The sequence below is a fragment of the Astatotilapia calliptera genome, chromosome 12, assembly GCF_900246225.1.
Source record: "Astatotilapia calliptera chromosome 12, fAstCal1.2, whole genome shotgun sequence".
Classification (NCBI taxonomy): Eukaryota; Metazoa; Chordata; class Actinopteri; order Cichliformes; family Cichlidae; genus Astatotilapia; species Astatotilapia calliptera.
The window spans coordinates 32,144,491-32,168,686 of record NC_039313.1 but is presented as its reverse complement, the minus strand read 5'-3'; the positions used below and the strand labels follow the sequence as shown (position 1 = coordinate 32,168,686).

Genomic DNA, 24,196 nt, shown 5'->3' with positions numbered 1-24,196 from the left:
TAAGTTCCAGGTGATAAATGTTTCAATCTTATCATAAAGACCCCTTAAGATGTTTTTGACTGCCACTTAACGGTAACATTAACAAGTAGGAAATTTAAGTCACTTTAAGTGTTGTTGTTGGTGCCAGGTCTTAAAGATGCCACTGATTGCATGTAGCTGGATCCTGGCAGAAATTAGGTTCTGAGGTAGCCCAACCTTCCTCGGGATGTATACACATTGTTGAGCCTTGCCAGTGACAGTAAAGATGTGAGTGGTCCAGGTCAGGTACTCTGAGAGGTGGACAGAGACAAATTTAATCTCCACATCCTGAACACTGATTTATATTTGGGGGGTGGGTCTGTTCTCTTGGACCTTCAGGAATCCACTACTATGTTATTTGTCAATTGGCGCTCTCTCATCATTGTTGGTAATCAGCCCCATGCCTGTTGTGTATCTGGTGAATTTGAGCCACATACACCTGGGGTTGTTGTTCAAATCACCTTCTATCATCAGCCTTAATACAATGGTTGAGACTAGTAACTCAAATAACCACTCATTATGACCAAGGTAAGCAGAAGAGGATCTCTGAATGTACAGATGACCATACCCGGTGTCATTCCTGTCAGGTAAAAACCATAAACTGAGGCTGAGTATTCATTTCTGCTTCAATATTCAAATTACAGATTCAGCATTTGGCATAAATAACATATGCATGGCTCCATCCTCTATGCATACATACTTGTTTCAACAATTTAAGCTGCTGCTGGTATAATGTGAGAGGTTACTTTTGTGCAAAATTTGGGACCCTCCTGAGTCTACTTGGCCTACTCAGTCTACCTGTGTATTGTTGACCATATGCATCCTTTTACACATTTTCGCAAAAGCAAAGACTGTGATAAGGATGTGTGCAGTTTTTTGTTTGCTTGTTTTACCTTTCTGCTTAATTTTTCTGCAAATTTCAGTGACTTGAAATAAAGGACAAAGTTTTGTATAAACACACTGTAAACAGGATTAGATTGCCACCACACAAGCATCCAAAACAATATCTGAATTTTATTATATTTGTTTTTCCAGCTCTAAGGGGTGAAGCAAAAACAAATTAGAAGTTGGCCAGAAACTTCTCAGCTCCAATATAAAAACATATTTTAACTGTTCTTAGTGTATGTTTAATGTTTTATTTTCAAGAATATTTAAAAGACATTTTAAATTGTGCTAAATTGTCGAAAAGAAACTCCGAGTTTGCGCACTAATCTGCCATTTGGCCTTTCAAATTAAAAGCCGCGTCAGATCCAATCGACACAAACGGTGTGAATTTGAGTTGATTTTCGGGTTTAACATTTGAGTATTTGCACTCGAAAAAATTAATAAGTAAAAAATCACAAATAATTATCTTTTGGTAGTTGTCTTCTATTTTAACTCTCCCCGTGGGTGTATTATGATATGTTGCCTGCACCCTCTTCCTGTCCGCGGTCAAAACTTACGGAAACACTTCCTGAGCTGCCTGGTGTTCGCCCGTTTGTCATCCGGGGCCGCCTGTCTGTTGCTGTCCGTTGGTCGACTCGGGGACTCGGGGATGCTGCGAGATGGGAGTTGAATCGCGCAATCAACAAAGTGTCGGACGGAGTTTGAGACAATAGGAGGGAGCTTTTCGTTAGTTTTCCCATGAACCGAAAGTGAGCGCTGGATGGATTTTTGTTTCGAAGGGATTTAAAATAAAATACCCGGGGTGAAAATGAAGCTGCTGAAGCCGAGCTGGGTGAGCCACAACGGTAAGCTTGTGCAGGAATCTGTTGGATCAAGTTGGGCTTTTGTTGTCGGAGGGGGGCGACTTGATAAGGACGCATGATGATGATGATGATGATGATGATGGTTATGGTGCTGGTGCACACTTGTTTGACTTGTTAGTCACTTAAAAGTCACTCACATGCTAAATCTAAGCCAACGTTTGGGCACTTGCATTTGGTGTTTGTGCCGTTGTCAGTGTCTCTGTGCTCAAAGTATATTTGTTTGCTAACCTTAGCTAGCTAGCTAGTTAGCCCCCCCGGCTAGTTCTGGTGTCCTGACGTTAGCTAACTTACCTGGCAGATGACCCGTGTCGAAGTTACTGCCTCGCAGTGACTTTTTGGGGTCAGATTTACTCACATCCCGTGGGATTTTTAACATTTTATTTGTGTGACGGCTTCACAGAAAGCTTAAAAAATAAACAAGTGTCTGCTGGGATAATTTTTAAGCTGTCAGTTTGGAAAGTTAACCGCCAGGGAAATGGCCTGAATTTAGGGTGCAGCTAACGACTGTTGTTAGTAGAGCACATTTTGCCCGTGAAATATTTGACATTTGGAAGACTCCAACAAAATTGCACAACAGCATCAATATAGAATGAAACCAAATGTATTAAATGTATAATTATATTAGCAGATGGATTCCAGCTGCTGATATGTTTACAAAGAAAACTGAGGAAATAATACTTTGTTTTTTTGTTTGTTTGTTTGTTTGTTTTTTAATTCAGCACTCAACGGGAGTTTCTTTGTAATCTTTAGACATACATTTTTGCACTGTTGCTAAAATAAAGCACGTACTCAGGGGTGCATACAGAGTGCACGGTTAGGTATGAACTTCAGCTTTAGTCACGTAGTACACAGTACTGTATCTTTTATAAATATCACTTTAAGTAATGAGAAGCTTGTAATAAGTCACAGTTTTTTATTGTACAGTAGCTTTTTTCAAATATATTCTAGCAATTATAACCTTATTTCAAATTGTGGTTTCTTAGGCAAAAAAGGCACCGAGTGTTAAGTAAGGGTGTATTGCATAGACTGTACACAGAAGGATGGATATGCCACACACTGGTTCTGTTCTGAAGCCTCACTATTAGTTCTTCGAAGAAGCTCAATGCATTGGCTTGACCATATCTGAATTAACAAGATAATTATCTAAAGAAAAAAAATTATCCCCAAGAGCCTCTATTGACTCGAACTTCGAGGAACAGCAATGACCCTGCTGCTTACTTTAATGTAATTTGGATTTCACTTTGAAATATAGGAAGATACTGCCATATTTGTCTCTTGTATTTAATTGCTCATTTCATTCAACTGATCCTAAAGAAACAGTGTGTGCATAACTTCACAGCAAGTCACATTATTTTTTTAGCTAAAAATAAAAAAGTATAAATTACATAGAAACAAGCTAATGATGATGTTTTTGAAATACTGTGTAATGTATAGGGATGGGTATCGTTTAGGTTTTATCCGGTACCGGTGCCAAACCGGTACTTTTGAAACGGTGCCGGTGCTTAAACGGTGCTTAAAGAATGGAGAACACAAAATTGGTCCAAAAACCTCTCATGTTCAGCTGTTTTTTTGTAAAAAGATAACAATGTTAGCCTTTTCTGCAGCTATGGGGCATATATGGTATCACTCTTGGCTGGAAGCAGTGCTTAAAAAAAAAAACATAAACTTTGTCCAAAAACCTCTCATGTTTAACTGTTTTCCACTTTTTCTTTGGTCATTTTAGCCTTTTTGGCCAGGGTGAAGGGAGTATCTGCCATCAAACAAGAAGACAGCTGCATGTAGCTATGATGATGTTTGCTAGTTCACCTTACCTGCATTAATGTAATAACGTGGTTAGCCTACTCAACGTAAATTACACACGAACAACATTAAGCTACTCACGCAGAGAAGAACGGCTGCTGCTGCATCATCATCCGTCATCATTTCTGCTACACTGGCAGGGCTAGGGGCCAGGACTCTCCTCTTCGTGTTTTTGGGGGATGTTGCTAACTCCGGGTCCGATAACAGGCACCACACCCGCAGTAGATGTGCTCGGTGTGAGGTCTCACAGCAAGCTATCAAATACGGCGCATTTCTCGGCTTTTAAAAAAAACGCTATGCGTCGCCAGGTGTTTCATCAGATTCGAGGTGTTACCTCCTTTGACAGTATCACAGTATCAGCTTAAAGCACTTGTTACAGGCTGCTGAGTTTGCATATTTTGCTGTGAAGTACAGCCAGACTTTTGACCGCTTCGCCATGGTCATTTTTAATCTGTAGCTCTGCTCTAAAAGAACGTACGTACCTGGCCCCGCCTACTATCCTCGGAAACGTAAAATGATTGGCTAGAATCTAAAGTGTATCACAGCTCAGGAAAATAAAGCACCGAAATGTGCGCTGCTTTTCGGTCTGGTTATGTCAGAACCGGTGCCATCGTGGCACCGGATACCGGTACCCATCCCTAGTAATGTATCTCCATGGCTTAAAGGAAGAGTTAGGGAATTAGGTTATACTACCAAAGAGATTTTGGAGGATTTACCAGAAAGGTTTCCTTTCAGGAAAATCCTCGAGTGCATGTCGATTGTAAACCTGACAAGACACTGAAATACAGTCTCGGGTGTGGGCATGTACTAACATACTTGTGGAAAATCACAGAACAGTTGAGTAACTTTCCATAAGGCAGACTAAACAAAGCCTGGTAAAAAACAAACAGCTGAGGTCAATGCCATGTTCCTGTGTTATGTTGAAATGTGTCCAACATGCAGTGTGCTTGGAAAGTTTTCATTTACATGCTTTTTTGCATTTCAGGCGGATCTGTGCACAATACTTTGCAGCAACAAAGCAAAATAAGATTCAATGATGCAAAAAACCATCAATGTATTTTCACTTAAACAAGCAGCTGTTTTTTATGTGCATTAAAATTATATAAAAATTTAACAGTGCAAATGCAAATTCCTTGCTGACAGTTTAACCAAAAGGCATTTCCAGTGGAAATTGGCCGACATATCCTCAACATAACCATGTAGAATATCTACAAAACTTAAAAAGAGGTTATACACACACAATACGGTAATATTATGTTGAAGCACAGTATGTATCACTCCACGAGGCTCCTGCCTACGATAGCCGTAATGCTCTGACAATCCATCAAGCGGTGCGGCTTCGTAGCTTAGCAAAGTTGTACTAAAACATTTGACAGATTTTCGAGCGCCGTGTACCACATACAATCATTTCGAGGTCAGTAAACACAACCAGAATTCATACATAAGGCACACGGGATTATAAGGGGCACTGTAGATTTTTCCAAAAAACACAGTAATAACGACGGCCTGCTAGCATGCTCTACCAAAAATAGTGCTTTGTTTTGTATCTGACGGACGAAAGCTAAACCAGTTCCACACCACTGAAGTTGCAGCATTTTTACAAACCAATACTGGTTCATCTTTTTCATTCAATGATCCGCTTTTGCCCTTCTCATTCTCCGTCGCCGCCATGCTTTTTCCACCATGTGCATATGAAAACAAAGGCACTGTGAATGCACGTTTTACTAGAGCAGGGCGATATGGCCAAAAATATTTATCACGATATATATTTTAAAATTTGTGATAACGATATAACTGACGATATAATTGATGCGAGACAAAATACAACTCCACAACATTACTAGCGCAAAAAGACAACCTTCCATTTATTTTCACTTAAACAAGAAGCTGGTTTTTATGTACATTAAAGCTTTATAAAAATTTAACAGTGCAAATGCAAATTCCTTGCTGAAAGTTTAACCAAAAGGCATTTCCAGTAGAAATGGGCTGACATATCCTGAGCATAACCATGTATAATATCCACTGAAGTAAAAAAGAGATGCTTTGCAACATTAAACTGCAGTGTGCAGTACGCATTTTTCGGACCATAAGGTGCACGGGATTATAAGGCACATTAAGTGAAACAAAGCAGTCAGATAAATCAAACTTTATTAAACTCATTCTTCTTGCTTCCTCCACTTCTGTACCATTGATTCATTAATGTTGAATTCTCTGGCAGCTGCTTTATTCCCATGTTGTTGCAGTATATTAATGACTAACCTTGTATTGTGGATGGATTATCTCAGTTGTTCTCCTGACTGAAGTTTGCTCCGTTTACAGCATCCTGCCATGCGATTGCATTTGTCTCTAACTATCAGGAACTTTAGCGTTAACTTTTATAAGTGGAAAAGTGTTAAGTGTTCGTCCTCCAGCTTCACTGTTTATGTTATGCTAACATAGCTGTGTCGCTAGCGATCACGTAGCACATCATTATGTACCAGCTAGCCCAACTTCAGTAACCCTACAAACGTCACTGCTGTTTAGTTTCCTGTCTTCATTTATGTTGGAAGTGATAGCAGAGCTGTACGTTTGAATTTTTTCAGAAATCTCTCAGTCAGAACATGCTATATCATGCTTGGGTAACTAGCGAAACTAGCGAGCTAACTTCCGCTAGCTTCCTGCTAACTTCTAACTCCGTTAAATGTAATAAATTTTGTTTTCATGGATGCCTGGAAGTCAAACTTCATAGTTACACCTGGTAAAGCAGCAATGCTGATCGTTTTATTAAAGATGAAAGAATTTAGACAGTTTTTAACTCTCAGTGATGCTGCAGTGTTCGTTTGACCTGAAGCATACGGCGTTTAGGACCCAGATTACTCCCAGATTTAAGAGCATCTTAGTCTGACAATGATAACGACGGCCGCTTGCATGTTCTGCAAAAAAATGTGCTTTGTCGTGTATTTGACGGACAAACACCAAACCAGTTCCACATCACTGAAGTTGCACCTTTTTTACAAACCAATTCTGGTTCATCTGTTTCACTCAACAATCGGCCATGTGCGTATGAAAACAAAGGCACTGCGCATGCGCGTTTTACTCATATTCTATCGCGATATTTCATTTTCCTATCGTTGCCTAACATTATACCGGTATTACCGTGAACGGTATAATATGGCCCAGCCCTACGTTTTACCCATACTCTATCGCGATATTTCATTTTCTTATCGTTGCCAAACATTATACCGGTATTACCGTGAACGGTATGATATGGCCCAGCCCTAGCCTCCATAACTTAAAATATAAGAAGTTTGCCGTGATCAGCAGTCTTCTTAGAGCTGCCTACCCAACCAAACTGAGTAACTGAGGATGAAAGGCCTTTGTCAGACCAGATATTCAAGAGCCCAGCTGTCACAATCAATTAGGATCTAGATTTCCTTTGTAGAGCTTGCAGGGTACTAATCAGGCCTCTGGGGTGAAGTGTCAATTAACCAGCAACCATAGACGCCATTAGTTTTTAAAGGTAATCAGAAGTCATCTCATTAGTGCCATCACTACAACATGGTGTGGTGCAGCATCATGCTGTGGGCATATTAGTGAGACAATTTAGGAGAGAGTGTAGCAGTGTTAAGCTTCAGATGTCAACCCAAAGCATATCGCCAAGAAAGTATTTCCAGGAAGTCGTTGTTATCAGATGTGCTTTAGCCATGTACTGAGCAAACGCTCTGAATACCCTTGTCAATGGAAAATGTCAGTGCTGTCATTTAACACACTAGAAAACCTGTTTTGGCTTGTGACTGTGGGACATGTGTGTGCTGTATGGATTGGTGTAAAAATTATGAGTTTGGATCAGCAAAATGCGGAAAACTTAAAAGGTTTTGTAAACTTTCCAGATGCACTCTGGTGTCTTTCCTTTTAGTTACTCCTTTATTTCCTCCAGTTTTCTCAGTATCTCTAGGTTATCTGTGTACAATATCAGTCTGCAGTTTTTGTGTTCTTTAGAACTATTAAAATTGAGATGACTGATATTAAATGTTGATTTTTGTGTTTCTCAGGTAAACCCATATTTTCAGTTGACATCCACCCTGATGGAACAAAATTTGCAACTGGTGGCCAAGGTAAAACCAACAACTGCTAAAATGAAAGTTTCTCCCTTTAGGATCATTTTTAAGCAACAGCTTAGTATTCTAACTGATGGAAAGTTACAGCTGGGTTCAGGTTTACTTTCCAGCTTAGAAAAATTCTCCCTGTTGCTCCTTGTGAAGGTGTTTCATGTTTAAAATACTTGGATTGTTTCCAGGGGAGGATTCGGGGAAGGTGATGATCTGGAACATGGCGCCGGTCCTCAGAGAGGAGGATGAGAAGAACGAGAATATTTCTAAAATGCTTTGCCAGATGGACAATCACTTAGGTAATCAAAGTCTGTATATATGGTTGGTTAATGAGTGTGCTTGTTCTCTAGCTCATTTTTTCCCCTTAATTAAACTTAAGGGTTACTTATGGTCTCTAACGATAGCTCCACACTGTGTGTATATGTAATTTTCTTTAATTAATTAGTTTTTTAACAGTTATTGAAAGCTGCACAAATAAACATCTGATGCATGTAGACTGTACTGCAATACCAACATGCACAGCTGTTATCATTTCCTTGACAAGAGGTCATTTAAATTGATGAAATAGAGTAAAAAAAATAAAAATGCTCATTAAGTAAAAATGTAAATCAGATACAACAAATCCGACGTATAAAGCTGAATATAACACAACAAGGGGGTCAGTGAGTAAAAATGTTAGTTAAATACTATAAGATAAGTCTGAAAGAGTTCAAGATGTATTCAGAATGTGATTTGAATAAAAAAGAACTAAGGAAAAGTAACCATTTAAAAAAATAAGTAGACCTTTTACACTATGAAAAAAGAAAGAAAGGAAATCTATAACTATAAACCCATCTGACTAAAACGTTCGGAAACGTTGACCTTGGATGGATGGAGATAACAGCGGCAGGAAATTAAAATCACTTCGCCTTCCATGAACTGCCACTGACATAAACTGCTGCTGTGTTCAGTGACCTAATAACAAGCAGCCATATTTAATAATGAGAGCATCTTGATCTGCAGGTGCTGTTATTGTCCACCCTACCAGCCTCCTCAGCACTAATCCATACAAACTGTATTTATAGCCTCAGTGAGCAGAAGTGTTTGTGTGTGTCTCTGCAGCCTGTGTGAACTGTGTGCGCTGGTCCAACAATGGGCTGTATCTGGCCTCTGGAGGAGACGACAAGCTGGTCATGGTGTGGAAGAGAGCTGCGTATGTATACACACAGTCACTCGCTCAATATGATAAACAGCATTCACTATCTGTCAAGAAACGTCTGGAAAGACAGCCAAACAAGGACGTTTCCATGGTGACTGAGCTGAAAGCAGAATGGGAAACTTTTTGTGTCAGCGTGAACGCACACTAGATTGTGTGTGTGTGTGTGATAGGCGGCAATTTTACGGCTTTCCACAGTGCATTATATTACAACGATCTACACTTTAATAAACTTGCATCAATATTATTTATTTATCCTATTCTATTTTTTTGTTCTAGTAACACCAGCATGCTGTTCAATGGTCAATCATATGAGTCACTGTTGTAAACTAGGGCTGTTTAATTAAGCCAAAAAACCAAAAATCTACTATTTTTGTAACCTTAATAATTCTGCAGCACCATGATCCAAAAATTGTCAGTGGTATGCTACTGCTGGAGTTGGGACATATGCAGATTCTACAGCTGTCAGCTACTGTTGGATGATGTGCTGCTGCTGATGGATGGTATACAGCTATAATCGGTGTATTCCACAGCTCCAGGAGAGGCATGCCACTGGCCACTTTTGGATCTTGACACACTGTTTCCTACACATATACTTTACTTGGGTGGGCCACCGACGGCAGAACGGTCACATAAATATATCTAAATATATTTTGGACCTAATTTTAGCTTTTATTTATTTATTTTGCTGCATGAATAAAAATAACACCAGAGTGTAACTAAGACTGCCAGAGGGGGTTTTTGGACAGACTTCGACATCCTATACTGCAGCTGGTAGCTCTTCTCTGGAAATTTGCTTCCAAGCTGGACAACCAGAATAACCAGAACTTGCAGTAGGTTGATACCTCGTTCAGTCTCTGGTATATGTTACTCACACGAAGTGCTCTTGTTGCCAAAAGCCATAAAAGATGATTATTACACAAGTATTTTTTGTAACAAAGTCTATATTTATTATTCTTTGCTGCTTTAAAGTATGTCCCAGTTCTTTCTCTGTGTATGAACTGACTGGATGCATGCTATCCCTTTCCTGCTAGTTCAAGCTAACTTCCTCTCACTGATGTTTTCTGGTGAATCTCCATTGTTGATAATTATGTCAGCATTCACATTTGCTGCTTTTTAATTTTGTCTGTCTGTGTGTTTCTTTTCCCTGTAGGTTCATCGGTCCCAGCACAGTGTTTGGGTCAAGCAGCAAGTTGGCCAATGTGGAGCAGTGGAGGTGTGTCACAATCCTGAGGAACCACACTGGAGGTAATAGACTCAGAAAATGCACAGAGAAGTTGCAGATGTTCACAGATACTGAACATCTGCACACATCCACCAACCTAGCTAGTTAAAGAGCCTCTGTTCATTGTGTGTGTTCTCGAGGTCTAACAGCTGTGTGGTTAAATGTTTAAAAACAAAAGAATTTCCTGAAACAAGACGATGAATAAATCATAAAAACAAAAATAAAGTGGAAAAATATTTCAGATAATAGCCAGATTTTTTCCCCTTCAACATTCAGTACATTACTTGGTAAATTTCTTTCTTTAAATCCCCTTTGACATATTAATGTCAAAAAAAGAAAAGTGTCACACCATTGTCATCATTTGTTATCATTGTGCTGTGTTTGCAGATGTGATGGACGTGGCGTGGTCTCCTCGTGACGTGTGGCTGGCCTCCTGCAGTGTGGATAACACCATTGTGATCTGGAACGCTCGCAAATTTCCAGGTAAAGTTTAACCACAGCTCAGCCTCTGGAAAATAGAAAATGCTCATATTTACAAAAGTCTTTTGTTTTTAACTGAGAGGGAAAAAACACTTTCTGCACACTCTGCAACTGTCTTAATGATCTATTCAGAGATGATCACTACTCTGCGAGGACACACTGGCCTGGTGAAAGGCCTCACATGGGATCCAGTGGGGAAATACATCGCCTCCCAGGCTGACGACCACAGTCTGAAAGTGTGGCGGACGGTGGACTGGCAGATGGATGCAAACATCACCAAACCTTTCAGTGAGGTACAGAAACACTCACTCTCGCTTTGATTGGAACCCACTGAATACATTGTGTGTTTCCACTAATTGATTTAGGTTTTGATTTTATTTTGTCATCACAGTTTAAGGGATTTTTCTCTTTCTGTCTCACTCTCAGTGCGGTGGGACGACCCACGTCCTGCGTCTGTCCTGGTCTCCAGACGGTCAGTATCTTGTGTCGGCTCATGCAATGAACAACTCCGGCCCCACCGCTCAGATTGTGGAGAGAGATGGCTGGAAGACTAATATGGACTTTGTGGGCCACCGTAAAGCTGTCACTGTGGTGGTGAGGATGTGCTAGCAACATGTTCAGCCAGTAAATCTATATTTAAACAAAAGAAAAGCTACTTATTGATGCGTCTGGTTTCTGTTCCTACAGAAATTCAACCCAAAGATTTTCAAGAAGAAGCAGAAGAACGGCAGCTCTCCGAAGCCCAGCTGTCCGTACTGCTGCTGCGCTGTTGGCAGCAAAGACCGATCGCTCTCCGTCTGGGTCAGTAAAAAACCCACAGTTTTAAAGTTTAAAATAATGATAGTAAAACATAAAAGTTAGTACTCTCATTCCTTAGTCAAGCTGCAGTTTTCATGGCTTATTGATGTGATGACATGTACATTAATAACCAAGTGAGGGCAGTTTTTCCAGTTCAGTGGTTTCTCACCAGGAATCGCCAAACCCAGTTTTAGTAGCTGTTTGGGAGGATATAAAAAAATAAAGTCTCTCTCGCTCTCTCTGCTCCAGCTCACCTCACTGAAGCGCCCTCTTGTGGTCATCCATGATCTTTTCGATAAATCCATTATGGACATTTCCTGGTGAGTGAAGACATTGTGGGCTGTCACATTCTGCAGTCTCTCTTATTCTAAGTCCACCGCCCTGACATCAGATATCTGACTTCAGATATTATTTTTAATGTCTCAGTGTGTGGATGCTTTTTTACCTGCACCCTTCTCTGTTTGCATACAGGTGTTTTGTGTAGGCTTATTAAACATTACTGGTGGTGATAAATGTCTGAGTTTGATATGTATGTGTGTATCAGGACATTGACGGGTCTGGGGATGTTGGTTTGTTCGATGGATGGCACAGTCGCCTATTTGGACTTCTCCCTGGATGAACTGGGAGACCCGCTGAATGAAGAGGAGAAGGTAAGAAGCATCAAGGCATCACTGAAATTGTGACTGTATGTTTACAACTAGTCCTGTGTACACTTAAGACCTGTGTCATATATATTCTACTACAATGGTAGATGCTCATGTTAAACATAGCTAGAGTTTCAAATAATGAGGTCAGCTTGTGTACAAGGATATCATGTAGGTCAAGTCTCAAGCTTTGAATGCTTGGTTTCAGATGGTGTTTTCCGCTCTTGGCTGTGTTTTATGACATATGGGGGATATCCCAAATGTGGTCATCTCAGGCACATGGCTCTGCCGGTGTGTGGAGAAATCTGCCCCACTTACTGTTTAATTTTGGTTGTGAGTTGCAGCCAATCAGGAGAAAGTAGGTTTAGAGAATAAGGAGCTAAGACGGCTTGTTTCAAACAGAAGATGAACTGAGGGATAGAGACCAAGGCCCTGTGTAAGATTAGTAAGGTTTATTTTAAGTGCAGACTATGCAAAGCTATTCCAGTAGACTATAACAATAAATATATGGAGCTGGAAAAAACGAGGTCCAATTTAAACATTTTTTTGGAGCCTGAGTAAGTGCCCAGGAGTGTTGACCATCTGAGCAGCTTGCCTTATGTACTGTCTTTCTTTACTTGTGGGGAGTAATTTAGGAGCCCAGTAAGATAAATAAAGATTATTTGAACTGTGCCTCATCTACTCTAGTAGAGTGCAGCAATGAAAACGTAGAGCTGAAAATATGTACTGCTGATATATTTAAAGTCAAAGTCTTCTCCTGATCTTTTATTTATTTAGCTAATAATAAACTCTAAACCAGCTAACAAATACAAAGTTTTATTTAAACCACATAACAAAGTTGTCCCTTCTCATCTTGTTTTTCATTCTTAGAAGTAGAGAAAAGTAATCAGTGAATGAAAAATGCACCACATGAGGCCCAGACTCTGCTTTATGTATAATTATTGGTTGACATCTTTATATTCCAGGTTTTTATTGCTAAGCAGTTTAACAGATTTTTTAAATTTTGTTGGTGGTTCTTGCTTAAATAAGGTTTCTTCCCTCCTAGAAAACTTTTCTTTTTCTTCTTGTGACAAATAGAACAGTATCCATCAGAACATCTACGGTAAGAGTCTGGCTATAACCAGCACCGAGGCTCAGCTCTCCACCACCATCATCGAGAACCCCGAGATTCTCAAATACCAACAGGAGCGGCAGAACTCTGCCCAGGCCAACTCAGGACCAGGTGCTGCTGCACCTGAATCCTCAGCACCCAAACTCAACAGTGTGATGAACGGGGAGTCTCTGGAGGACATCAGGAAGGTAGATGGAGCAGCCATCTATAATAAATGAAATTAAGGGAAAAATGCTTACATAGTTCTGGGAGGTGCTTCCTGGAAGCATATCAGAAACCTGATAATTATATTTTCATTGGGTTTTTGGAAAACTGTTAGAGTAGAGACAAAATACATTAGAAATCAAAGTCCAACACAGTTTAAAATATACTAATACTTATGTATTTTATATATATATTAATGTTTTAAACTTTTAATTTTCCAAAGCTGTCAAAACATCCTTTTTATATCTGTGCAGCGTAAATTTCTTGGATGCTTTATTCTCTCATCTGGCAGAATCTTTTGAAGAAGCAGGTGGAGACGAGAACAGCAGATGGCAGAAGAAGAATCACACCGCTCTGCATTGCTCAGCTGGATACGGGGTAGGAAGGCATGAAACACACTCCGGTGAACAAGATGGCTGATCTCACAAAAATAGCTGGTAGATCATGTTTGGACTCCAAAGATGGCGGCTGGACTGATTACAGGTTTCTTCTGTGCCATCAAAGCTACAGCAACACAATAAGAGAAGAGCTTGAAGTGTCAAATCTTTGGTTTTGAGTCCACACAAGTTCAAAGACTCCTCTCAGTCTGAACCGGATCTAGATTTAATTAACAGTTGAAACAGGGGGCTATTGTTGCGTGTTTTAACAACATAGAAGCCACGTGGTGCAAACTGAAGATGATTCTGGTCCACAGAGCTAATGCAATGTAGAAAAAGTGATGGTTAAAGTTAGTTATTGTTGTATAAAAGTAATAATAATGTTAACCAGATGAAGAGTAGAAGATCACAGGCCCTTTTCTCTCTGCAGGGATTTCTCTCCGGCTTTGTTCAACAGTGTTCCCATCCTGCCCTCGGGCTCATCCATGTCCAGCCAGCTCACCCCCCAGCTCAGCTCCGACTCCAGCCCAGGACAGGCCTCTTCTATGGGGCTTAAGCCCACACACGACCCCATGCTTACCTCACCTCCTCCCAACAACACTGCTAAGCCAATGGAGGACAACAATGATGGGTATGGAGATCACAGATAGGGAATTTTTGCTGTTGTTTTCTGTTTTACCCTCTCTGTGTTGTCTTTTTCATACTTTAAATTCCCAAACCTCCCACTTCCTCTTCCCAGTCGTTTACATGGTGCTTGGTTTTCTCATTCCCGCCTTCACTTGTCTTTCTCATTATCTTCGTCCTAGTGTCAAATCCAGTCTGCTGCTCACCTCTGCCTCCAAGATTGAGCCAATGAAAGCTTTGGACTCCAGGTTTACAGAGAGGTCAAAGGCCACACCAGGCGTGACAGCCGCCATTTCGTCCACAGCTGGACTCACACCGTTAGACAGGTGAGTAACTGTGCAAGTGAAGAACATCAAACACAAAAACAGAACACAGAGACATATCTGATGTCCTGTTCTAGCAACAGGCCGAAAGACGGCGTCACCGCCCAGAAGGAGGCAAAAACCAAAGAAGAGACCAGCAGTGACAGCGAGGATAAGATGGCTGCCATCAACAAGAACCTGACATTTGGCAAGAGGAAACCAGAGCTGCTGCTGGATGGAAGAGAGGTGCTGGAGAAGAGGAAGAAGGGACGGCCCAGGAAAGACAAGATGGCTGCTTCCATGGCCCAGCCTTTCACTCAGGTAGAGGGACATGTGGATGATCTGAAGCCTGAAAATCTGTTATTTTAAGCTCTTTGGGTGCAGCTAAAATAGGTTAACCAAGTGTGCTTTTCTACTTATCTCGTCATAACAGATAACTCCTCCCGCGGAACAGGAGCCCAGCAGGGTTGTAGCTCCTCCAGCTCCTGTCGCTGTTCTCAAACTACCAACACCAAGTACACAGAAGGCCTTCAGTCTGCAGGTAACACACCGTCTGTCATCTCTTTGGTTTGGACTTTAAGTGTTTAGTGTGTTTATCCAGCTGGAAGATGTATTGTACTTTTATAACCACCTTAATTGACAGTTTTTCACCTCGAATTATATCTGTTTGCATCCCCCGTCTGATCTCTCACAAGCTCTACGGTTTGGCTTTGGGTCTTTCTTTTTATTTCTTTGCTAAGTTTGTTCTCTTGTTCTTCTAGCTAAGGTCGTCATTGTTCTCTGCCTGCTTTTTTTTTTTTGTCTTTTTCTTCTTTTTAGTGTTTCCACTGTGTGGCTACTCATTTTGTAGCTTTTTTTTCTTAAGCCCACGTCTCAGAGGTAGAAATTCTTATTTTAGTTCAAGCCTGTTTGTTTGTTTTGTTTATATCTATTAATAAATAGCCATCAGCACTTTAGAAAGCCTTCTCTGGCTTCCTCCTTGGACACTTATCGTTTCAGTTTCTTCAGTTAGAAATTCTCCCTTTTCTGTTTGAGCAGTGTCGTCTTCTCCCTTGTCTTGAAACATCAGCTTTGGTGGATTTGTAATTGATGAAGGCGATGCTCCATACATTATCGAGAGTGTTTGTTGTGCAGCTTATGCTTCTTCCTGCTCGTTTTTGAACATGAAAGTTGTTGTTGTTGTTTTTTTGTTTTTGTATTTGTGGTCGCTTGTTTTCCTTTGTTTCTCTTTTGATTTCTATGTTGTTGTACTTTTTTAACATGTTCAAAATAAAGATTAAATTCAAATTCAATTCAGGTGAGCATGGAGCCCTCAGTGTTCCTGGAGGTGGAGAATGAGGTGTCCATGGTTGCAGGTTCGAAGCTCAGCCAGCTGCGATGCTCCAGAGACGGACGAGACTGGAACACGCTCCTGCCCAGCTCTGTGGTCGTTGCTGCAGGCAGCAGGTAGGAGGCGCTGCTGAGTTTTCATACAGACAGAATCTCTGTTTATACTTGAATTGATTTACTTTCACTTTTTGATGTGACTTGGAAAAAAAACTAGTAGCTTCAGAACTTAAAAGGTCAGGGACTAAAGCTAAAATAGACATTTAAGTAAAGTAACGCAGATTCATTGCCGAAATTACATGCAGAATATTTTTTATGTGTGCAGTCATCCTCTAAACTCCCAGTTGGAGGAGGGAAAGTCTTCGAGGTATCACTGAAAAGTGGAGGATATTCCCACACAGTGCTACTGATTTTAATTTAGGCCACACTGTTATGAAATGAAAACATCAGCAGGTCTACCAAAGACAGAAAATGTAAAAAAAAAAATGAATTAACAGCACAAAATCTGGTCTTCCTAATTCTCCTCCACTCCCTCAGTGACATCCTTGCAGTCGCCTGTGAGGACAGGATGTTGTCAGTCTTCTCTTCCTGTGGGCGGCGACTCCTTCCTGCCATTCAGCTAGGCACGCCTGCGTCTGCCTTACACTGCTCTGCCCACTACGTCATGGTTCTGACCGCTGGAGCGACTTTGTCCGTGTGGTCAGTGTTCAGCTGCTCTGTTTGATTTGAATTGCTTGGGAGCTTTTGTTGCATTTTTTTTATCTTTGATCTCTGAGGTAAAACTAGTTTTACAGAGATGCCTACGCATTTAGAAACTGCATTAATTTACACTGGTAGTATTTAATGAATATTTGTCTTTATTCTAAAATCTTTGCTCTTTGTAATAATTCATTTTTTGTTTCTGCAGGGATGTTCAGAAACAGAAGGCTCTGGTCAAGAACGAGTCTCTGCTGACTGTTTTGTCTGGTGAGTCATCGCCACAGCTGATATCTACTCACATCAAAACAAGCTTGACCGATAAAACAGCAGAGAGATGTAGTGAGGTGCACTGTGTAGCGAGACTAATGTGTTAATGGGTATATTTAGAGTTAAAGCTGCTTATCTAACGCTAAACTGACGAATGCTGAACACATAACCTGCTCCAGAGAAGTCATATTCAGAGTTTTGTTTAGAATGTATACTTTCATTGATATTTATTTTAAATGTGCAGTCTGTTGAGCTGTGCCTTACTGACGAAATTTGCATGCACCCAGTTGGTTATGAGGAAAACAAATATTATGCTTGATTCTAATCTGCTGCCAATTCTGTTTGACACTGCTGGCCTTGCAGCTAGTGGAACAAAAGTATTTAAAAATGAGTTCATTAGTAGGCCATTTTACACTGAGAATATAAAATCAGTAGCGTTTCACCAAAAGCTGAAAGTATTAGCCCATGACCACCATGAAGCTGTGGGACAGAGGCAGACCCACCTGTTATCTCTCACTGGGGTTTTTAGGGTTTGTAGCGCCGGCTAACAGAGGGAACGTGTGGTTATGTCCAACTTGCTTCACTGCGCTCTCCAGGCCAGATTTGATTTGATTATATAATGACTCAGGTGATTATTAATAAGTGAATCGAGCCGTGTTATTCTCCATGAAAACTACTTTGTTTGTGTCTTCAGGTGCTGACACTACAGTGTCCCAGTCTCTGCTGACTCAGCAGGGAGTTCCAGTCATTGGACTGTCCAACGGGAAATCGTACTGCTTCAGCTCCTCTCTGGAGACATGGTGAGAAACACTATGGAAGTACTCACTGTACTCACAGATGAATAATGAACCAATGGATTTGACAGCTGTGATTAAACCATCTCTCTCAGGACTCTGATAGCAGATAAAAGTGACTCTCTGGTTCAGTGTGCTGACTTCAGGAGCTGCCTGCCTAGCCACGATACACCGGTGTCCTCTGGGCCTCTGGCTGTCATGCAGGGACGCAACCTCAAGTATGTCTTTAATATTAATCTGCACTTCTCATCTTCAGTAATATAAAATGTAATAAAGAAAGTCAATAAAAAAGTCTCGGTGCTCCCCGCAGTGCCGGTCGGCTGGCTTCCCGCCTCTCCTCCACCCCTCACCACCTGCAGCAGAGCATGACGCTGGCCTTCCTGGAGAATCAGCTGGCGTCTGCTTTGACTCTGCAGTCAGCACAGGAGTATCGCTACTGGCTGCTCATCTATGCCCGTTTCCTCGTCAATGAAGGTACCAAACTTTCAGCTGAAGGGACAAACATCAGTTTTGAGTATTGCAGATGTGTTCTGATAGAAAATGAGAAATGGTGGAAACTAAAACAACCTAGGTGCTTTCAGAAAATTTGGACTCAATTGTCTGATTGAACAGGCGGCAACTGTAGAAAAGCAAGCTTGCACAGTGTCATATGTAGTACACAAGTCTTATATAAACAACTCTTATATTTCATATATTTTTCTGTTTTTCCTTCCAGGCTCAGAGTATCGCCTCAGAGAACTCTGCAAGGAGCTCCTGGGTCCTGTCCACAAATCAGCGGCTACATCCTGGGAGCCCACCACACTGGTACGACAACAAAAATCAGTCTCTTCCTCTTGATTTTGTCTTTTCAAATCAAATCAAATCAAATCACTTTTATTGTCACATCACATGTGCAGGTACATTGGTACAGTACATGTGAGTGAAATTCTTGTGTGCGAGCTTCACAAGCAACAGAGTTGTGCAAAATACAATAATGTAAACAAGCAAAATACAAGAATGGCTACATCTGAAACTAATAAATATATGTACAATATATAATAGTATATGCATTTCTGGATGTGTATACTAAATATTTTTCTGTGTGTGTGTGTGTGTGTGTGTGTGTGTGTGTGTGTGTGTGTGTGTGTGTGTGTGTGTGTGTACATATTTTACAAATTAAATAGAGTAAACAATAAATAAAATATATAAAATATACAGAGTTGGGACATGTGCAAAACAGTGGCGTTACTGTACAGTATGTAGTGCATAATGTTAAAGTTCCAGCAGTGAAGCTGAGGTGTCTATGAAGTGTTCAGCAGTCTGATGGCCTGATGGAAAAAGCTGTCTCTCAGTCTGCTGGTACGGGACCGGATGCTGCAGAACCTCCTTCCTGATGGAAGTAGTCTGAACAGTTTATGGCTGGGGTGACTGGAGTCCTTGATGATCCTCCCCGCTTTCCTCAGGCAGCGCTTCCTGTAGATGTCTTGGAGGGAGGGAAGCTCACCTCCAATTATCCGTTCAGAGCACCGCACTACTCGCTGGAGAGCTTTGCAGTTGTAGGCGGTGCTGTTGCCATACCAGGTGGTGATGCATCCAGTGAGGATGCTCTCAATGGCACAGTGATAGAAGGTCCTGAGGATGCGGGGGCTCATGCCGAATCTTTTCAGTCTCCTGAGAAAGAAGAGGCGCTGCTGCGCCTTCTTCACTGTTTTGTTTGTGTGTACTGACCACGTAAGATCCTCAGCCAGATGTACACCAAGGAACCGGAAGCTGCTCACTCTCTCCACAGCAGCGCCGTTGATGGTGATGGGGGTGTGTACTTCTCTGCACCTCCGGAAGTCCACTATCAACTCCTTTGTCTTTGCGACGTTGAGGGTGAGATGGTTGTCTTGACACCAGTGGGTCAGGGCGCTGACCTCCTCCCTGTAAGCTGTCTCATCACTGTTGGTGACAAGACCCACCACTGTAGTGTCGTCCGCAAACTTCACAATGATGTTGGAGTTGTCAGTGGCCGTGCAGTCGTAGGTGTAGAGTGAGTACAGGAGAGGGCTCAGTACACACCCCTGTGGAGCACCAGTGTTCAGTGTGACGGGGGATGAGGTGATGCTGCCCAGTCTGACCACTTGGCATCTGTCAGACAGGAAGCTAAGGATCCAGCTGCAGAGGGAACTGCTTAGTCCTAGATCCTGCAGTTTCCTGTCCAGCTTCGAGGGAACGATGGTATTGAATGCTGAGCTGTAATCTACAAACAGCATTCTCACATACGTGTCTCTCTTCTCCAGGTGTGACAGGGCAGTGTGTAGTGTCAGGGCTATGGCATCATCAGTGGACCTGTTGTGGCGGTATGCAAACTGTAGAGGGTCCAGTGAGTCGGGTAGTGCAGAGCAGATGAAGTCCCTGACCAGCTTCTCGAAGCATTTGCTTACGATGGGGGTCAGGGCTACAGGTCGCCAGTCGTTCAATGAGGAGATGGTGGAGGATTTGGGTACAGGGACGACGGTGGCCATTTTGAAGCAGGCTGGGACTACAGACAGAGAGAGGGAAAGGTTGAAGATGTGTGTGAACACTCCAGCCAGCTGAGCCGCGCATGACTTGACTTTTAACATGATCCAAAGTCCACTGAATATTAACAGCTTTTATTAGTATAGTCACTACAAAATGTGACATGAAACACAGCTTTTACTAAATAGTAAGTGAAGCACAGAACAGCTCAGTTGTCTTTAAAGGGTTTATTTAGATGTTTGAGACAAGTTAGCCGAGGTGCAGTTTGGACGTGGGCTAAATGTCAGATTAGTTGAAAGTTTGCACTTATAAACTGCACCAGGATCTGTTTCTGACAGCCTAATATTTTATCTTTGGTTGTGAGAAACAATTTCAGAGATTTGATTGGTATTAGTGGAGTCAAACTGAAAATAGTGAAAATACTACAAATACGGTAGTGAGGTGATCAGCAGATGTTCAGACAGTGGAAGCTGGAGCTGATCAGCATCTGCTGTCTCTCATTAGACTGTATTGCTTCACTGTGTCTGTGCTGTTGGTGTCTTTTGAACTTTTTTGATGGACTGCCTCATTAATATTATGTCTTGCTGTGTGGTACCGACCGTCTAGGAAATGTCTGCTTCAATTTGCAAATCTAATATTTTATTAGTCTGGTCCTAATTAGCACTACTTAGGATGTCTGTGTCTCTGTGTTACACCTGGACAGTTTATGCAGCTTGCGCCACCCCATTGTCAAGGTGGTGAATGATTTCGAATGTAGAATTTTGAAATTGATACCATAGGTGTGTCTGCTCGGAGGCTGAGGGGTAACACTGGCAGCCGCTCGTATTTTTTATTTTATTTTAGTATTTGAGATTGCTACTTTGTTTTGATCATTTACTCATTTCCCAGAATCTCTGATACACATTACTGGTAAGTATGCTTGGATGATATAAACCAAAATTATCTGAACTAAAGAACACTTTGTAACGACTGCGCACACGCTGTAAACAATGTCACTTCTGCAAGATGACAGTTCTGATTTCTTCCATATTTTTGCTTCTTTTTGCACACAAAGAGGAAAAGATGAGTCTCTTCGTCCTCACACGTTCACTGTTTGACTTGTGTGTTTTTAGGGTCTACGTAAGCGTGAGCTGCTGCGGGAGGTCTTACCCGTCATCGGTGAAAACCTTCGGTTCCAGAGACTGTTCACTGAGTACCAGGATCAGCTGGAGTTGCTGCGCAACAAATAGCACGCGCTGCTACGCAGACAGAAACTGACACAAACACACACGGACTTAAAACAGTTCGGTTTGCCTCGGCTCAGCTCCGGTAAACTTTGACTGCTTTCTTCAACTTGAAACGCTGCTCTGGCTCAGACCTGAAAAACACGACCTGGGTGTCTTCTGAGAACTTTAACATCAGCCGGTCCTCAGCTTTTTGAGCGCTGGGACTTTTCAGTGCTGTCGTTCACCAGACAGTTTTTTTTTTCTTTCTGGTTTTCAGTTTCAATTCTCCTCTCCTGTCTTTATTCCTTCTAAATGTGATCTTTTTGACCTATGCACCTCTTGCCCTCCTAATCATGAACCTAGAAAAGGTAACTCAAGGGAGATGGTGATAGAAACGGTCGTCAGGTGCAGCATCAGCAGCTGTATGGAATCATTCTCAGAGGTCTTGGAGAGAGATCAGAGGTAAAATGTAAAGAGAAATGTAAATTAGAACAGATTTATAGGAGCAATATGCTTGCACCAAAGTGATGCCAATTTAGTGAGAAATAGTCTCTCACCTGCATCTGCCAGGTGAAGGAAATGAAGGGCATCCAGACTACGGATCAGCTGGGTTTTTACAGGTTGGTATTCCCGAGTGTACCGTTATCTTTAAAATCAGCAGTTCTCATACCAAAATGCGAAAAGGGTGGTAAAATGCAAGGCCATGACTGAAATGCAGGATTGTTGTCTGTGAAATAAAATTGGAAAATTGAAAAAAGAATTTGTGCACAAACATTAAGCAGAAATTTATGTAAGCACTAAACTAGGGCTATCTGTGAGTCTGCACCTTCGATTGGTGCATTCGCCATTCCTTGGTCCTCCCTCGACTGAATGAGCTTTTACATTCTGTAATCTCTCCACAGTGTAGCTCCATTCTTAGCTATTTAAAATAGATTTTGTTTGTAAAAGGATAATCCTTCACTTCTGCAGAGATGGGCTGGCGCATCTAGATGAAGGTGATTTTAAAAAAGTCATCGCCCTACAGAGAATAGGATCTGGTGCAACTGGGAAACAACGTCTGACGCTACGACTGATCATTAGGCTAAACCAGTATCACATCTCAGAATCTCTGGCTGCACTAAAATCATCGTAAACACAAATTCAGACAAAATAAAGTTCTTAAAAAATGAACGAGACACCAGATGGTTTAGGGCATTGCAGGAATCCCTGGTAGATGTGCAATAGTTGTACATCGGTACAAGCTCTTGGTGCTAGACATTGTTTGTAAACTGTTAGTGCCGAGTGTTACAGGTTGAGAGAAAGAATCAGCTTATGGAATCAAAATTTCTTCATTATTTTTTAACTGTTTTCTCAACACAAGACACGTTTTAGAGTGTTGAGAAAATGGTTCTGTTTTCAGGCCGGCCTTAGTCATTGCACGGTGTTATACGGTGGCTGCATGAATCATAATGCACAATATTAAATTAACCCAACAGTAGGCCTTTCAGACATGGGTAACATGGCTGACTTACCAGTCTGTTACAGTAATGGCACTCTGTCATTCGTAGGGCACTTTTACACTTTAACTGTGGCGTCAGACAGACTTACTGACAGCGGTGAAAAAATGCAAAGTGATGGGATGTGCAAGAAATTTGTCATAGTTGCAAAAGTCTTGACGCACATGTGGTAACAAGTATTTTTGGTATTATCTCCAAATCTAACCCACAGACCGTATAAAAGATGTATGCCGTTAAAGCTGCAGTCTAATATTGGCCACCAGAGGGCGATAAAGAGTTCTAGTCCTTTGGGAAAGCTTCCCTTATACTTGACCTCTGTAAAAACTTTGCTGGTGAGTTAAAGTTGTCAGTCAATCATTTCAGGTCTTCGTCAACATCAAGATTATTTTGTAAGTTTAGCTTATGATTTCACAGTTGTTTGGTTTTTGCTCGTCATACCCAGTTTCAAAACACCAAGATGGCAACAGCGAAAAAGCTTCTCTCGAATCTTCAAATTGTGACCACAGAAGAATGTTTTCATGTAGAAAACTGTAATAATGATGCTGTCATACAAGTTCTGCTTTTTTTGTTTGTTTAGTTTGTTTTGTTTTCTGTCATGTGTGATCTGTCCAAACTTTGCAGTGACAAATTTTTCCTCTGTCCAGGCGAGCAACATTGCTGGCCCACTTCAGTCTAAAAGTGACCAGTTTGCGGGCTCAGAATGATGGAAATGGATAGAGGCTAATCACAGATAAAAAATCTCTTAACTTGCATGTCCAGAGTAGCTGCAGGGTTTTATTTTTCTGAACTCCACCAAAAATGGTTCTGGATTTGTCAGATAATTATGTCTTATATTTGAAATCATGTGGACATTTCAGGAGACCAGACTCGGTGAAATGTTCTGTATATGTGGGTTTTTTTTCCACTTGGTTTGTAAATAAGCTGAACTCAGAAACACAACCAGAGCCGATAAAGGCTCCGATTTCTCTCGATTTCTCTTCACATTTCTCTGCTGCTGTGCAAGAATCACTGCTTTCAATTCAGGATTAAGGAGGGAAAATTGTTTTCTGATATCCATTAACTTGACATTTGACCCAAAGGTCAAGAAACCCAGTGACACATTAATGAAGTTCATTTACCTTAATAGTACGTGTGTTTAGCCTTTTGTTAGTCTGCAGCAACATTAATGCACTCCTCTGCCTGCTCTGTGTGATCACACAGGAAGCTTGTTTAGTGTTATATTTCACTTCTGAGTGTGGTAAGCAGCACAGAGGAATCCCTTTTACTTAACACCCTCCTTTTTATTTTTTCTTCTTCTTTTTTTTTTTTTTTTTT

General features: G+C 41.3%; 1 protein-coding gene across 1 annotated transcript; it reads left to right on the top strand.

Moving 5' to 3' along the window:
- The first annotated feature begins 1,481 nt into the window (after positions 1-1,481).
- On the top strand, positions 1,482-24,187 carry hira (histone cell cycle regulator a). Its single transcript, XM_026186543.1, has 25 exons — positions 1,482-1,748; positions 7,598-7,660; positions 7,843-7,953; positions 8,756-8,846; positions 10,003-10,097; positions 10,462-10,557; positions 10,687-10,847; positions 10,981-11,148; positions 11,242-11,355; positions 11,602-11,672; positions 11,897-12,002; positions 13,074-13,295; positions 13,604-13,689; positions 14,119-14,319; positions 14,495-14,638; positions 14,713-14,935; positions 15,048-15,155; positions 15,912-16,060; positions 16,478-16,639; positions 16,848-16,906; positions 17,601-17,706; positions 17,796-17,918; positions 18,011-18,174; positions 18,416-18,504; positions 21,294-24,187. Exons 1-25 carry the CDS (start codon positions 1,712-1,714, stop codon positions 21,408-21,410), a joined length of 3,066 nt encoding a protein of 1,021 aa, XP_026042328.1. The 5' UTR covers positions 1,482-1,711; the 3' UTR covers positions 21,411-24,187.
- The last annotated feature ends 9 nt before the right edge of the window (positions 24,188-24,196 follow it).

Bases quoted from the DNA above. Each gene is read 5' to 3' on its own strand.
- hira (XM_026186543.1), top strand. From the start codon at position 1,712: ATGAAGCTGCTGAAGCCGAGCTGGGTGAGCCACAACG. The intron at 1,749-7,597 runs GTAAGCTTGTGC...TGTGTTTCTCAG, and splicing joins GAGCTGGGTGAGCCACAACG to GTAAACCCATATTTTCAGTT. The intron at 8,847-10,002 runs GTATGTATACAC...TTTTCCCTGTAG, and splicing joins ATGGTGTGGAAGAGAGCTGC to GTTCATCGGTCCCAGCACAG.